This window comes from Halichondria panicea, chromosome 5 (assembly GCF_963675165.1).
Source record: "Halichondria panicea chromosome 5, odHalPani1.1, whole genome shotgun sequence".
Classification (NCBI taxonomy): Eukaryota; Metazoa; Porifera; class Demospongiae; order Suberitida; family Halichondriidae; genus Halichondria; species Halichondria panicea.
This window is the reverse complement of record NC_087381.1, coordinates 2,372,199-2,385,524: the sequence shown is the minus strand read 5'-3', so window position 1 is coordinate 2,385,524 and position 13,326 is coordinate 2,372,199. Positions and strand designations below refer to the sequence as shown.

The following is a 13,326-nucleotide window of genomic DNA, read 5'->3' as shown; positions in this document are numbered from 1 at the left end:
AGTCAGTTCCCGTTTTATCATTATTTGGAATGGCTCTTAGCTGAAGCTTCTGTCTTCTCTGAAGCTTAGAAAACATTAGTCTGAAGACTGAACAACAAGGGAAGAGGTATAAAGCTTTGTCAAGCTTGTTAAGGTCAGATATTTTTGTGTGGGCCCTATATCCCTTTCCTTGCCATTCGTGAAAATCTGGAACAGGAGCGTCTTTAGGTCGATCAATTAGTGTGGATCCGGCCTCACCACGCCTCCATGTCATTCTATTAGTCTAGATCCGGCTAGCAATTCTAGCTGGGACTCCCAGTTCTAGCTCGTTTTGTTTAGCGTGTCAGAGACTGGGAGAAGATGATTGGCACTTCCTGGCTCCTTTGGATGTACAGCTGTCCAGATCCCTAGAACATACCCTCCATCTGACGAGTTATCAGTGCATAGGGTGCTTACTAGATTCTTGCCAGCCAGTACAGTTCAAGCTACACACAGCACCGCTCAACTATTCTCTACCCCATTATCTAGCTAAATCTGGTCCAACTAGACAGCAGACACAGCTAGTTAATTCAGTAAAGCCAGGGGTAGCAGTACTTCTACGGTTGTTCAGTACCCACGGTAACAATTCCTCTGGGCTGGGCTAACTAGATTAGTTGAGCCACGCCTCCCAATTCTCAAGGCTAGGTACATGTCTCTGTCTAGCTGCTTCTTCAGCTTCTTGCTCAGTTTTGTGGCTTAGAGAAAGGCCAGCTACTCAGGGGGAAGAGTCCAGATGAAAGTCTGGCAGCCAGGTGACGTCCAAACGGTCAGTTATTCCTTCCACCAACTTTTTAATCTAGTCTAGTCCTGCTTGCACTGCTACTACTACTACTGCTACTCTTCCTACTACTACTGCTACTCTTCCTAGCTAGTCAAAGGTTTCTTTTTCTTTCTTTTTTTTTTTAACTACATATGCACAAAGAGACATCAAAGCTTACATCAAAGGACACAGATTTTTAGCCTACTTGACTGATAAGGCCGTTACCTAGACTACAGTTTGTTTGTCAGGGAGGAGCTCACATACAACTTCATCTAATTCATCATAACGATTCGTTACCGTTGTTGTAATTTCTACAACAGATTGCCAAGGAAAGAGATAAGCTCTTTTGTTCTTTAGTGTGCTTGTAACATACATAATTTTTTTAGGCATAATCACTATTTTCACTACAATCCCATGCAGATTGAGCTGTACGGAGGCCTGTTCCTGTTCTATGGCTTCATACTGTTTGACACCCAGCTGATTGTGGAGAAGTGCGAGCGTGGAGACAACGACTACATCTGGCACTCGCTAGACCTCTTCCTCGACTTTGTTAACATATTCCGTCGTCTGCTCATTATTCTGGCCTCCAAGGTACGACCTATACTGTATGTATACAGTACATAATATATACTACATGTACGTACTGGTATGTATACACGGTCTACATTTTCATAAGGTATATAACTCTCCTATGTACATTTTTTGTATAATTATCAACGCTCATAGTCATTGCGTCACTTTGAAAGTCTGCTACAGGAGGGTATATATATCTGATCATAAGAGACCACATGTACTAGTGGAATGTCAATTGTACACATTAAATAATACAGTTTGTGTTGTCCAGTACTGTGCTCTAATGATGTGTTTGCTTCACCTCTGCAGGAGAAGAAGAGAAGCAACAAGTGAACAATCATAAGCAAGAGACGTTATTAAAACTGACGAGCGTATTATAATTGTTAGCATAATTATAATTATACAAACATTACTGTCTTTGATTGTTTAGTGTATTAACCGTAATTATCGCGACCTTTTAATTACATTCTTTGAACGATTCATCTTTTTCTTCTTTATAACCTCTACATATTGGACACAAGAGCTAGAGCAAAGTTAGTTGGGCGGAGTCCAACCAACGCTTCGCTCATGCAGCGTTGGTTGGACTCCGCCCAACTAGAGCAAAGTAAGCCTTTTCTCCTACTGGAGGTACCCCTATGGCCAAGTTGTCAGGACCTGAAGGTAATAGGACCCCTATAAGAAGCACCTCAAGTACTCCTATCTCTAAGATCCCTGTGAGAAGCATCCCAGGCACTCTGATCTTGTCTCTGTGAGAAGCACTCTTGATCCTGGAGACAGGATCCCTATGAGGAGCACCCCAGGCACTCCTGTCTCCAAGATCCCTGTGAGAAGCGCCCCAGGAACTCCTGTCTCTGTGATAAAGCTGCAACATGGAATTGTTTAGTTCAGAGTGTCTCCAACATGAAGAACATCAATGACACTAACAGTCTCAGCTTCTAGCACCCCTTTATTTGTATGGTTTGCTCTGTGCCTGCAAGAATTGCCTGTCACTCATACTACAGTACTGTTCTGTGTGTCCCAATATGTAGAGGTTACAAAGAAAGAAAAGATGAATCGTTCAAAGAATGTAATTAAAAGGTCGCGATAATTAGCTAATTAGAGCTAAGGTTAATCGTGTCCTCCCTCCTCTGAGTGCTGGCTGTCCCAAACAAGGTTTTCAATGTAATTTTATACGTATTATTATTACGGCGGGATACGACGTTTTGGGTGTGGTTTAGCAAAAAAATTGGATTAAACTTAAATAGAGAACAGAAATGATTCATTATCCTACATTATCCTCGAGACAAGAACCGCAAAAGTAGTCATTAGATTCGAGGTAAGGTCGTTTTTAAGCCGCGGCTATTTCCTGAGCTGCAGCCACCTCGCTATTCCGGCCAAGCTGCATGGTCCCAAGGGTGACCGGATTAACGAGAGTCTACTGTAGTTCAATATAGGTGAGAGATAAAAAATTATTTCGAAGTCCTAAGAGTGGGCGTGAAAAACGCTCTTTCGACAAGAGAGAGATAGTGAGTGCGTATAAGTGTTCTAATTGCATGATGGGGTACCCACTTTTTTCTTATATACTAGCTGTATAATACTGGTTTTCACACAAAGTGCGTGCATGACTATTTTGGCGAATGTTAGTTTTTTGCCTGATATAATTATTTGTCTCACAATAGTCACACACTTGGGTGAAAACCACACATTATTTTTACAGTGATATGCATCGGAGTACACTTAACAAATTAAACCTCAACAATAGTTTGTTCCAGCTTCTTCACTCTGGCCTTCAACTCTTGGCATGCTTTGCAGTCTGATCTCCCAATGTCATTCACAAAGATGGTTGAGAGTGGAGCTACTTTGCCAAGGGGGTCGTTAACGCTGAAGATGTGGTTACCCTCCGGATCTCGGTACAAAATCAACATCTACAGAAAATATCATCACAGTTGTAACACTATAGCTGACAGCCTGTATAATTATATGCAGGTTAAAAAAAATGCTATGGAGACTTTTTGCATGCGCTTAGGACAATGCTAGGGTGCAAGATAAAGTACGTAGCATATGGTATTGTGGCTGCATCTAAAAGGCTTATTTTGCTAAATTTGAAGGCCTAGCAAATTGCTCATTGCTTTCAAGTCCCTATTTTGCTAAAAATTTTGTTTTGGTCAAGGCCTACCGGTAACCACGCCTATAGGTTTTCGTGTGATTAAGTTATGTCAAGACTAGCTTGAATCATTAGTGTAATTGAATGTGAATTTTGTCAATTGTACATGCATACATATAGCTTTGTTGCATTTTGAGTGGGCAGATCAAAGGAAACACTGTGCCAATATCTGCCATGAACTGTGCCACTATCTAGATACTGACATAGTATGGCTGAAGTTACCTAAAGCCCACCCTCCACCCAGTAACCCTCCACCCAGTAACCTGAAACGGTCCCTTTTATAGTATAACACTGTTTTTCACGTGTCTGGTGCAATTCCACAGCCACCACAAGTAGTTGAAACTAGTTGTCCTATAAAAGGAGTGATGTGTACACGGAAAGGAATGCACAAGGAATGCAACAAATCAGTTGTTACACAGCTCACTCGTGCGCACATTGGATATATTGGCGTAGTAGTGCCTTTTCCCTCGAGGCCTGCGGGCCCTCGGGCCTAAGTCACTACTGAGCCAATATATCCCATGTGGCACTCGTGCATGTGTCACAACTATAACATAATAATTATATAACTGACCAAACTATAAACCTTCATCTTATATATATATTGCACACAAACGCTTTACCTTAGGAATGAATAGCAGTCCTTGGAGTGCCATTGTTCCCAATAAGACGAACATAGTTAAAACAGCAGGGAAAGTGTCGACTTTATTTCCCAGTGTGAAAGTTACAATTATAATGGATTAAGAACTGGAAGCTTGAAATATACACAATTGCTGCGATGTACTTAGCATCATTTAGACCTTTTATTTGGACCTTTCTTGTCTTGACGGCCATAAACAGAGCACAACACAGAAGAATAGCGATTATTCCAAATATGATGCTGATAGTAATTGTTCGTAAGTTGGGAACTCGTCTGCAAATGTAGTATTCATATTTTGTGTTGATTTTTTGTTCCTGCAATAAATTTCACCAGTATATATAGCTCTATATATATCTTCAATTGGTATAGGAAATGACAGTAGTTATACGTATGGTAGCAAATTAATTATGGCCCTCTAGACGTTCACACAATATAATATAATTTGCATCACATTATACAGTCTGTTCACGCAAAATCTTCCATACCCCAACAAGCCCTCTTGGCTGGTCCTGGTTAGTCACTATATCCAGCTCGTATCCTGGAGCAGCTGTCTCCACACCCACATACACGAGAAACATGGTTATCTCTAGAGCAACCATCAAGAGAATGAAAATAAGGAGTTGACAGTCTGTAATAGCTCTCTTCCTGGTGCACTCTGGATTCCTATAATTATGCATACATGGAAAAGTCAATTCATTCGGATGCAACTATAAATGCCTTTAAGTATACATAATTATATGCATGTATACGTATGCATGTGCATGCATACTTGCTATCGAAGCATACCTGAAAATGTAGTAGATTCTCCAGAGTTTGGCAACAATGGTGCCCATGACAAGAAAATAGCCACTTCCCAGAAGTCCAACTTGAAACTGAAAATGTGACATATGTACATGCAGATTATTATGCTCGTAAATACAACTTGCACAACAAGCCGTAAGTACTACATTTGGGTTTGTTGATGGAATAAAATACCAGTACACTGAGATATAGATGAACAGACATCCGATGATTATCAGATAATTGAGGTTGGGACTTGTTAGTCGAACAATCCTGAAAGTAAACCATGCATGTATATAGTAACTATGATTAATATGAGCAGAGCGTAACTGATAATAAACCCACTTTGTTTTCCTGTAGGCATAATTGAATACACAACAGACTAGTGTTGAGATGATACCAGCAGTTGCGAAGAAATAATAAACAACAGCTAATGGAGTGGACACGGTAACTATCACACTGACAAGCTTGCCATCATATGGAATTCCATCTATACAGAACGAGATGAATTATAACAGAAATGAAGATTCACCATACCCTACCTGGCCATATGGTTTTGTTGCCATAAAGTGTCAATTCGCTGTGCATGTACGATCCTATAGTTGCAGTATTCAAGTTATTCCATTGTGACTCTTCAGTTTGATATTGTATCACAAGTATCTCAATGTCATCAGTCGATCGCTCCCCGCCCTCGGTAAATCTCACATGACCCTGCAAGCAGCCAAGCACCTCCATGTAATGAGGATTGCATGCAAAGATCAATGATATGTAACTATAATAATATAGCACTGAGAGAAATTTGTCTTTAATGGTGGCCATTGGTCAAACAAACAATGGTTGTAATAAAAGAGGCGGCCTTTAAGACTTTAGTGTCATGATTCAACCTGATAATAATAATAGCTAGGGTGTTAATAATAGACAATTAGTTTAATGTACGTAGTGGGCAATCATAATTATAACACCGTTAGCAGGACAGTTCAGTCCTCGAAAAACGCGAAATGTTTGCACTTCATGAATATTTCCTGCTATACTTATGATTATGGTCTTACAAAATGAATCCTTATGAATGGTTGAAATGATGTTATTGTACAGTCATGCATACAATTTGTTTATTGTTTATTATAATCCACTTACTGTTTTTCCAATGAAGTCAGTTTCTTGAATATTATTGTACAACTGATCCATTTGAGAGTCTTGATAAGTGCAGTCGATATCACCAAACTCTGGATGGAATTTGAATATTTGGAGCACAATTAAACTTTTGGTATACCTGTCACGGTTTTGTTGAGTGCCAAAGCAAGTGTCCAGACAGCATCGTAGCAATACTTAGCCTGTGATCCACCAGTAAAGTTAGAGATATCAGTATCCTCAGAAATATTCTGGGAAAAACACACAAAGATTTTAAAATTACCACATATTAAGCTAGTGGATGACTTACTGTGATGTATGTACATAGCTAGCTATATATATACCTCTCAAGGTATATATGAAGAGTAATCTCACTTTGATTACCTGCTGTTTACGAACAATGTGATCTTGATTTAGTTGCAGTCCAAGTGAATGGCTCAGCACATCAGCTCGTTGATTAGAAGAGCAGCCGTAACGTCCATCCTCTGATTGTGATGATACCCACCAGTTGCTGTTTTGCTCACTAACCAATACAAACTCATGTTTGGGATACTTCACACTTTGCTTGAATGCCTGTATTCACAATGGGAAAGGATCTATAGTTACCGGAGGAACTAATCAGTATCATGATCTATATACTCAGGGCGATATTCACGACTGCTATATTCGTACCTGACAAAGCAAGTGTCGAGTCATTTCCGAAGACATCACCAGTATGAATATCCTTACATCAGAGTCCTGTATTTATTTAAAGTCATGATTCTGACAGTAACGAGCGCAGGAAAGATCTTACAAATATATCTTTGCCACAGCTCCCGATCACTTTCAGCGAGTCTCCTTGCAGATCCATAGTTGTGACAGAGAGGGTAATGTTCAGGTCCATCACTTCCTCCTTCAACGCTTTAATCATCTATAAATATTATGCATGCACATTATTTTAGCATTCTTCTGTGGTCAAAGCATTTAGCCTCGATTATAAACTCCATTGATTAGTATGAACGGCCGGTCTATACAAAATAGATATTCGTATACACTCCCTTTTGTATGAGCGAGGAAGAGCATGCGAAGGTGTCTATAAGTAAGGAAAAGTGTCATACCACTAAACAACATCTATATTATAGCCTCACGTTAATACTGTTGCTCATAGTTTCAACATACTGGTGTGTATTCTTGCTTGTTCTCCACCATGAGAGCCACTTTCGTCCATTCATAAGAGGCTATGATGCTAACGAGAGCAGGTACAAGCACTAACTTGGAGGGATGAGTTCTAAACACATTCAAATCTCTTGCATCACTTTGTACAGTCTGAGAGCACAGTATCTGCTCAACAAAATTATTCGTTTCGATATCACGCCCATGCATGCAGAGACTATAATAATGACATGCGATAATGGAGATTGTATACAAAACTTTTGTTCAAGACACAAAGTTAATACAGGAAACCTATAGCTATATATAGTTGCCTCTATATAATTGTGTACATGGGCATGCATATAATAATATAGTGAACAATTTCCATACCTCAGGGACATTGAAGTGATTGCCCACATAAGACGAAACAAGTGATGTACTGGTGCAACCTGCAGTGATCAAGCCAAGTTTCTTACAGCCATCTGGTCTGCCATCCAGTTGTGTGAAGGTCTTATCCACCAAGTCACTTCCATAGCACTGCATTGAAATAAAACTTGTCTCAGTCCCTGCATGTGCAGTCAACCTGCCACTAGAAGAGCAGCATGTATAACTATATAATTATATGTACTGCACTATACACTTATACACAGTTTACATTATATATATATATATATATATCACTATTTACACCAGAATAAGTCAGAGTGTAGTGAAGAGAATATCCACTCAAAATGTCTGAGCGATTATTGATGATGTCGAGAGACAATCTCACAGCTGCAAGTACTGAGCTATTCTCAAGTGAACCTCCAACCAATAATCCAAAGTAAAGGGAGCCAATGTCAGGATCAAGAGAAACCGTTGGATAAACTGGTAAATCATTATTTTGCCCTTCAGTGCTTCCACCACAGATGAGAGTGAGAGTTACACACAGCAGCGAAAATAAACTTGAACTAAGCATAGTAGTCAATAGAAACGAACAGCTATATATAGCCTATATAGATCTATCAGTCAAAGTAGGCTGAAATGCTACAGTAAGTATATAGATCTATATATACATAGTAATAGTCTGTCTCAATGATAATTATTGTGTGCAATCCATGCAAACTTATACTAAATGCATGCAAGCACCTTGTTTTCCCTTGTGCGAGAAGTTACAATAACCATCCAAATAACGCTCATCATATAGATCTACCGTATATAACTTGGGAATAACCATAATAATAATAACCAATAATAATAATAATAATAATAGTATATCTATAGTATATCCATAGATATAGTGTAGAAAGGGATTGGAAACGGGATCACGTGGGCTTATCAAGTGTGTGTAATAAACGCAAAGGCCAGCGGGCAGTCCAGGCTTCAATTAACGCAGCTACAAGCGCTAAATTACGCACGTTCAGAGATACCAAAGACAAGGTTTTCTCCTATTCTTGGACAAAGGTAACACTTTCAATAGCACTAAGACCAGTAGCAGTATTTATTAGAGCCTCTCTTACCATGTAGGTGCTAATTATTAATTGGGGCCTGGATTTCCAGGCCTATATTAGTGAAATTAGCGGCATATTCAACTGGGAATGACTTTCTGTACCTATATCTTTGTTGTTATACAAGCAATATTTACTATTTTGACTTTGTTGAATAGAGAATTAGATGAGGAATGGAATGGTGTTGAATTGGCACTGCTAAGTACTAAGGAAAGTTCACAACATGTGATAAAAATTTAATGGCAAAATTTACCGGAATTTATGTTCACTTTTCCGTACCTCTCTTTGGCTTATAATTTGTCTTGGGTATTTCTAAATGCTTTTATATTGTAGTGAGTACTGTATATTGTGGAATGGGCACCCTTATTTGACTGAACAAAGCCTTATTTTGGCAGTAGCTGTGATGTTTAGTCTACATGTATATTTACAAATTGACGTACGTACATGTATATACTGGTCATACGTTATTATGTTACTACCGTCTTGTTTACTTACCCATGGGTGATATATACTATAGGGTTGGAGAATGAATATCTGGACGACTGGGATACTGGGAAAAATCTGTTTCTAGCCGTAAGGAGCTTAAGATGCATGCTGTAGTGATGCCACAAGGACTGAAGTTTACAGTCAGGTACGTATATATACAATGTGTATTGTAAACCTAAAACTCCCCTCGTCCCTTTGCAGTCAAATCATTCATTGACATGGTAGGGGACCTGTTCATCCTCCCTGATGCAAGTGCCTTTCTGAGTGAGCGAATCGGCTAGAACCCTCTTGAAGTGTTTAACTACATTTCTATTTGATGCACATAATTATTTTTTTACGTGTGATCAAACAACCGTAATTATAATTATGAATTGAATCAACTATAATACTAAGAGTATAAGAGTGTGAATACACAATACGCTAAAGTGATTAAGCTATTAAATTGTATTTCCCTCGTAAATCATCCATTCATAGCTACAACTTTGTTGCTAAAGTCACTGCAGTTACATGATGCTGGCACTGCTAAATATCTTGAATCCTTCGTCTTCACAAACAGAGGCTTAGTGGCTTCTCTCGATCTCAGTATAGAGTGTTTCTCTGTATTAATTAATATTAATTAAAAGGGACAATATTAAATTGGACAAGCAAGCTATACAAATGTAGACTGGTATTTTGGACTTATACCTTCAATGCTCATCACTGCTCTTTAGCTCTAGCTCTTCTCAAGTCTCATATGCTGTCTGTCTGCTCTGTAATCTGTGCTGCCATCCCATATATCCCAAGGTGATGTGAAGAAACTATTATTAGCTTCCGGTGCAGTGAATTAACTTCCTGCGCAGCCTGGACTGGCCGACGATTGCGATCCGTTTCCAATCCCTTTCCACACTATCTATGGTATATCTATAGATCTACACTAGCTGTAAGCAGATCAATAGATCTAACTCACATGCGCTCAATGTCCATGTGTGCATGGAGCGTAGGCTCAACACCTCAAGGAAAACATACTGACTTCTCGTATAACAGTATAACACATGTGTCCTACCCTCAGGAACCTTACTCCACTGGACAACTATACCTCCTGCATGCATTGTACTTGTCTGGTGGAGGACCTCTAGCATAATACATAGATTGGGCAATGTTATGGGGGAAAGTATTGAACAAAGCATTGGAAGCATTAAACTGAAGTATAGTGACCTTTAAGAGAACAGATCCAGAAATGTCACTGCATGGCATGCATGCAGCTAGGTTAATTGTCTTCCCTAGCTTTTAGTTGTGATTGTAGATTAGTCTCGAATACCCGCCTCCAGTGGCGGATCCAGGAAAAATGAAAGGGGGGGTCCAAACCATAGATTGAAAAGGAAGGGGATTGGAAACGACCAGGCCTCCCTGTGTAAATGGTTGAAACACTCCGCGTTATGATTTCGCGCTCGCGATTATTTTTGTTTTGACCGTACTTTGGTTGTATTTCAACTGTTTCTAGCTCTCCTATCCACTAGCGATCACTCAAAGGCTGGGAGGTTACTCTAGAGAAGTAAGTTTACACCACTGACAAGCTCTAACTTGTCTAGGTCCGCTGTCTTTACTCTGTTTTTAGTTTTTGTTGAGTATAGCTTGAATTACTCCAGGTCAACTTTTCTCTTTCCCTGCTGCGAAGCCTAAACAGTAAAAGACATTGCTTGACTTGGTTATTATGTATCTAAGTGCTACATAGAATGGTTTCATGCCATGGATAAGCTTTACTGTTCATAAACGTTTGCAGTATAGTCCTTCAAACTGCTTTAGTATACTTTTAGACACACCACGGGCCTTGACCTCTCATGACTTCATAGTAAGGGCTATTTCTTCTTTTATAGCATTTATTTGTTTAGTGATAGTGGTTGCGTTGCTTAGTCGACCTTTTAGAGCTAATTATTCTCTTTACTTTTTAGAATATTCAACATTAAAAGTGATCAATTTCACCATTTCTATGTACAGCACATTGTATGGCAGCCAAGACAGGTAATGAGCATGCTGACTATAAAATAATCCCTTTGTAGTTTTAGCCACGCCCTATAACGCGGAGTGTTTCACGCAAAAATTTTCGTTTCCAATCCCCTTCCTTTTCAATCTATGGTCCAAACTGAACGAGCGCGCAGCGCGAGTAGTGAAAGTCGCGCGCAGCGAGAATTTTTTGGGGTTACGCCCACTTTCGGTCATACGTGACTAGGGAAAATCCCATACTCAGCCAGGGGAAGTCCCATTATAGACTTGCGTAGAGCTAGCTAGCTAGCTAGTAGCCTCGATCCTAGGCCGATCCGTCTCTAATTGAACGCTAGGTCGCCTCCTCGGCCTGGTATTGATTGTATCTGGGCGTGACCGGAAACTGGTAAGTATCAGCTATGTACTGTAAAATCTTCAGTTCATCACAGTTGGCTAAAAATACAGTGATATAATAATGATATAATGACACTAGAAATTAATACTGTGCACAGCAGTACTGCATGCGTCCATAATAAATGCAGATGTTTAGAAGCGAAGATCTCAAACAAGAGCTTCCAGAAAGACTTAATAATTACTGTGTTGGATATGCCTGCTAAGCCTTCAGGTGGCATAACAAAGATTGTGTGTTCACAGTGCATCAAGAGACAGTAGAATCCTGACGTCACTGGTCAGGATAGCAACCACAAGTGTTGAAAGAGCCATTCCACGTCCGTAGTTTTAGTGCAGGTAGTTCTATAAGATCGGACCCTTGGGAAGGACACGAGTGGCACTGGGGCATCCTCTTTCAATTAGTTCACACCCATCAGCTAGGAGGAGTACGACGGGGGTTGGAGGGGAAGGTTCCATTTTGCTCCTGTATACAAATTAGTATGAACTTAAATTCACCATTCCACTATACATTTTGTAACTCACAGTGATGGTCCACACAAACTAGCCACGATCCCAGGCCGCACTTCCTTGAAGGCCGGTGAAGGAGGCTAACACAACACCAGTGTCAGTGCCGTAATGTCATATCTTGATCCAGATACCAAGGATTGGGCTATAGGCTATAGTGTACAATTTCCAATGATGAAAGGGGATTATTGATTTATATCGCTCACCTTGACAATACATCCCAGGCCCAGCCACTTGTGGACACCCCTGAGCATAGTATACAAGAGATCGATGGCCAGAGTCTGAGGATAGACTCTACCAAGTGTATCTGGCAATCAATAGTCTAATCAAGCGCTTGTATTAAATTGTGTAGTCAATCAAAGGTAGCCACTGATAGCAGAAACTTGAGAACCTAGGTCTGTTCTTTCACAAGAGTGATGCTCCTTCTTCCTTCGCACAAGACAGCTCCTCACACTCTAACTAGCTAAGCCTATATCTATGACAAACTAAACGAATAGACCTATGACACGGAGTTCTTTGTGATTTAACGGTGATTTTACGGAGTAAGTATGCTTACATACACTATTAGTGTTCTATTCGCTCCACCTTGCTCAGGTATTCGCTCTTATTTAGCGAATACCTGAGCAACCACAGCAACCACAGCACATGCCCAGATACACGCCCAGATACAATCAATACCAGGCCGAGGAGGCGACCTAGCGTTCAATTAGAGACGGATCGGCCTGGGATCGAGGCTAGTGGTTTCAGTACTTAGTAAGCGTGCAAAGACGGAGATAAATGTCTCACTGACGACAATTAATCAATTCGGCAGCTCACTTCTCATGACCACCACTCCGTCCGCAAGCGAGTTATTCTTTCCAAATTTTTAGGAGCTGTTACTTTCTTACTCATCTGTAGGTCCATGTAGTTAGTTTTGTGCAAAATCGTCTTGTGCTTCGAACAATAGCCGCCGATTATAGGTATCTGGCAAAGATCGGTTACTTACTCTACTTGTGGTCAATATTAACTTCAGCACATGATCAGCCCCACCCATTTTTCAGCAAGCAAGGGGGTTTCTGGGCAACTAGGAAACCATTAAGCTATGCCCCTGCTTATGAAGAAGATGTAAGGTTGTGTGTACAGTGGAACCTCCATAAAACGGACACCATTGGGGACCAGCCTTTTGGCCGTTATAGAGAGGTGGTCTTCCTTGGGAGGTTTCGATTGCCAGCTATGTATTTTCTATGACTCATTTCTTGCTGCAAATGAATCTTGGAGCTTTGCTAACTGCTTCTTTAGCTCATACAAGCTTTGAAAAGGCTGTAGAGAC

General features: G+C 40.2%; 2 protein-coding genes across 7 annotated transcripts; one reads left to right on the top strand and one right to left on the bottom strand.

Annotated features, from left to right (window-relative positions):
* Positions 1 to 621: 621 nt before the first annotated feature.
* LOC135336633 (bax inhibitor 1-like) lies at positions 622 to 1,801 on the top strand. Its single transcript, XM_064532516.1, has 3 exons — positions 622 to 784; positions 1,199 to 1,369; positions 1,661 to 1,801. The coding sequence occupies exons 1-3, from the start codon at positions 752 to 754 to the stop codon at positions 1,682 to 1,684; spliced, it is 228 nt and encodes a 75-aa protein (XP_064388586.1). The 5' UTR covers positions 622 to 751; the 3' UTR covers positions 1,685 to 1,801.
* LOC135336457 (gamma-aminobutyric acid type B receptor subunit 1-like) lies at positions 1,435 to 12,945 on the bottom strand. Of its 6 annotated transcripts, XR_010394840.1 has the most exons (15): positions 7,859 to 8,275; positions 7,561 to 7,707; positions 7,198 to 7,359; positions 6,833 to 6,949; positions 6,712 to 6,777; positions 6,424 to 6,612; positions 6,182 to 6,290; positions 6,046 to 6,134; positions 5,454 to 5,622; positions 5,257 to 5,401; positions 4,918 to 5,184; positions 4,617 to 4,794; positions 4,115 to 4,445; positions 3,082 to 3,255; positions 1,435 to 1,654 (listed from the first exon to the last, which is right to left on the bottom strand). XR_010394840.1 is itself a non-coding variant. In XM_064532259.1 (13 exons), the coding sequence occupies exons 1-13, from the start codon at positions 8,126 to 8,128 to the stop codon at positions 4,730 to 4,732; spliced, it is 1,692 nt and encodes a 563-aa protein (XP_064388329.1). In that variant the 5' UTR covers positions 8,129 to 8,275; the 3' UTR covers positions 4,616 to 4,729. The 6 variants fall into 6 exon arrangements, 1 of the variants encoding a protein (XP_064388329.1); XR_010394842.1 differs by lacking the exons at positions 1,435 to 1,654; positions 7,859 to 8,275 and adding an exon at positions 8,911 to 9,026 and having other exon boundaries at positions 1,916 to 3,255; positions 7,198 to 7,291; XR_010394841.1 differs by lacking the exons at positions 1,435 to 1,654; positions 7,859 to 8,275 and adding an exon at positions 12,834 to 12,945 and having other exon boundaries at positions 1,917 to 3,255; positions 7,198 to 7,291.
* Between the last annotated feature and the right edge of the window lie 381 nt (positions 12,946 to 13,326).

What these genes read in the sequence shown, in the direction of transcription:
- LOC135336457 (XM_064532259.1), bottom strand. Translation starts at nt 8,128, where the DNA reads ATGCTTAGTTCAAGTTTATTTTCGCTGCTGTGTGTAACTCTCACTCTC. An exon ending in ACAAGCAAGAATACACACCA is followed by an intron (nt 6,950 to 7,197) that starts GTATGTTGAAAC and finishes TAATATTTATAG; the next exon opens with ATGATTAAAGCGTTGAAGGA. An exon ending in ACTCAACAAAACCGTGACAG is followed by an intron (nt 6,135 to 6,181) that starts GTATACCAAAAG and finishes AATTCCATCCAG; the next exon opens with AGTTTGGTGATATCGACTGC.
- LOC135336633 (XM_064532516.1), top strand. Translation starts at nt 752, where the DNA reads ATGAAAGTCTGGCAGCCAGGTGACGTCCAAACG. An exon ending in AGCCAGGTGACGTCCAAACG is followed by an intron (nt 785 to 1,198) that starts GTCAGTTATTCC and finishes AATCCCATGCAG; the next exon opens with ATTGAGCTGTACGGAGGCCT. An exon ending in TCATTATTCTGGCCTCCAAG is followed by an intron (nt 1,370 to 1,660) that starts GTACGACCTATA and finishes TCACCTCTGCAG; the next exon opens with GAGAAGAAGAGAAGCAACAA.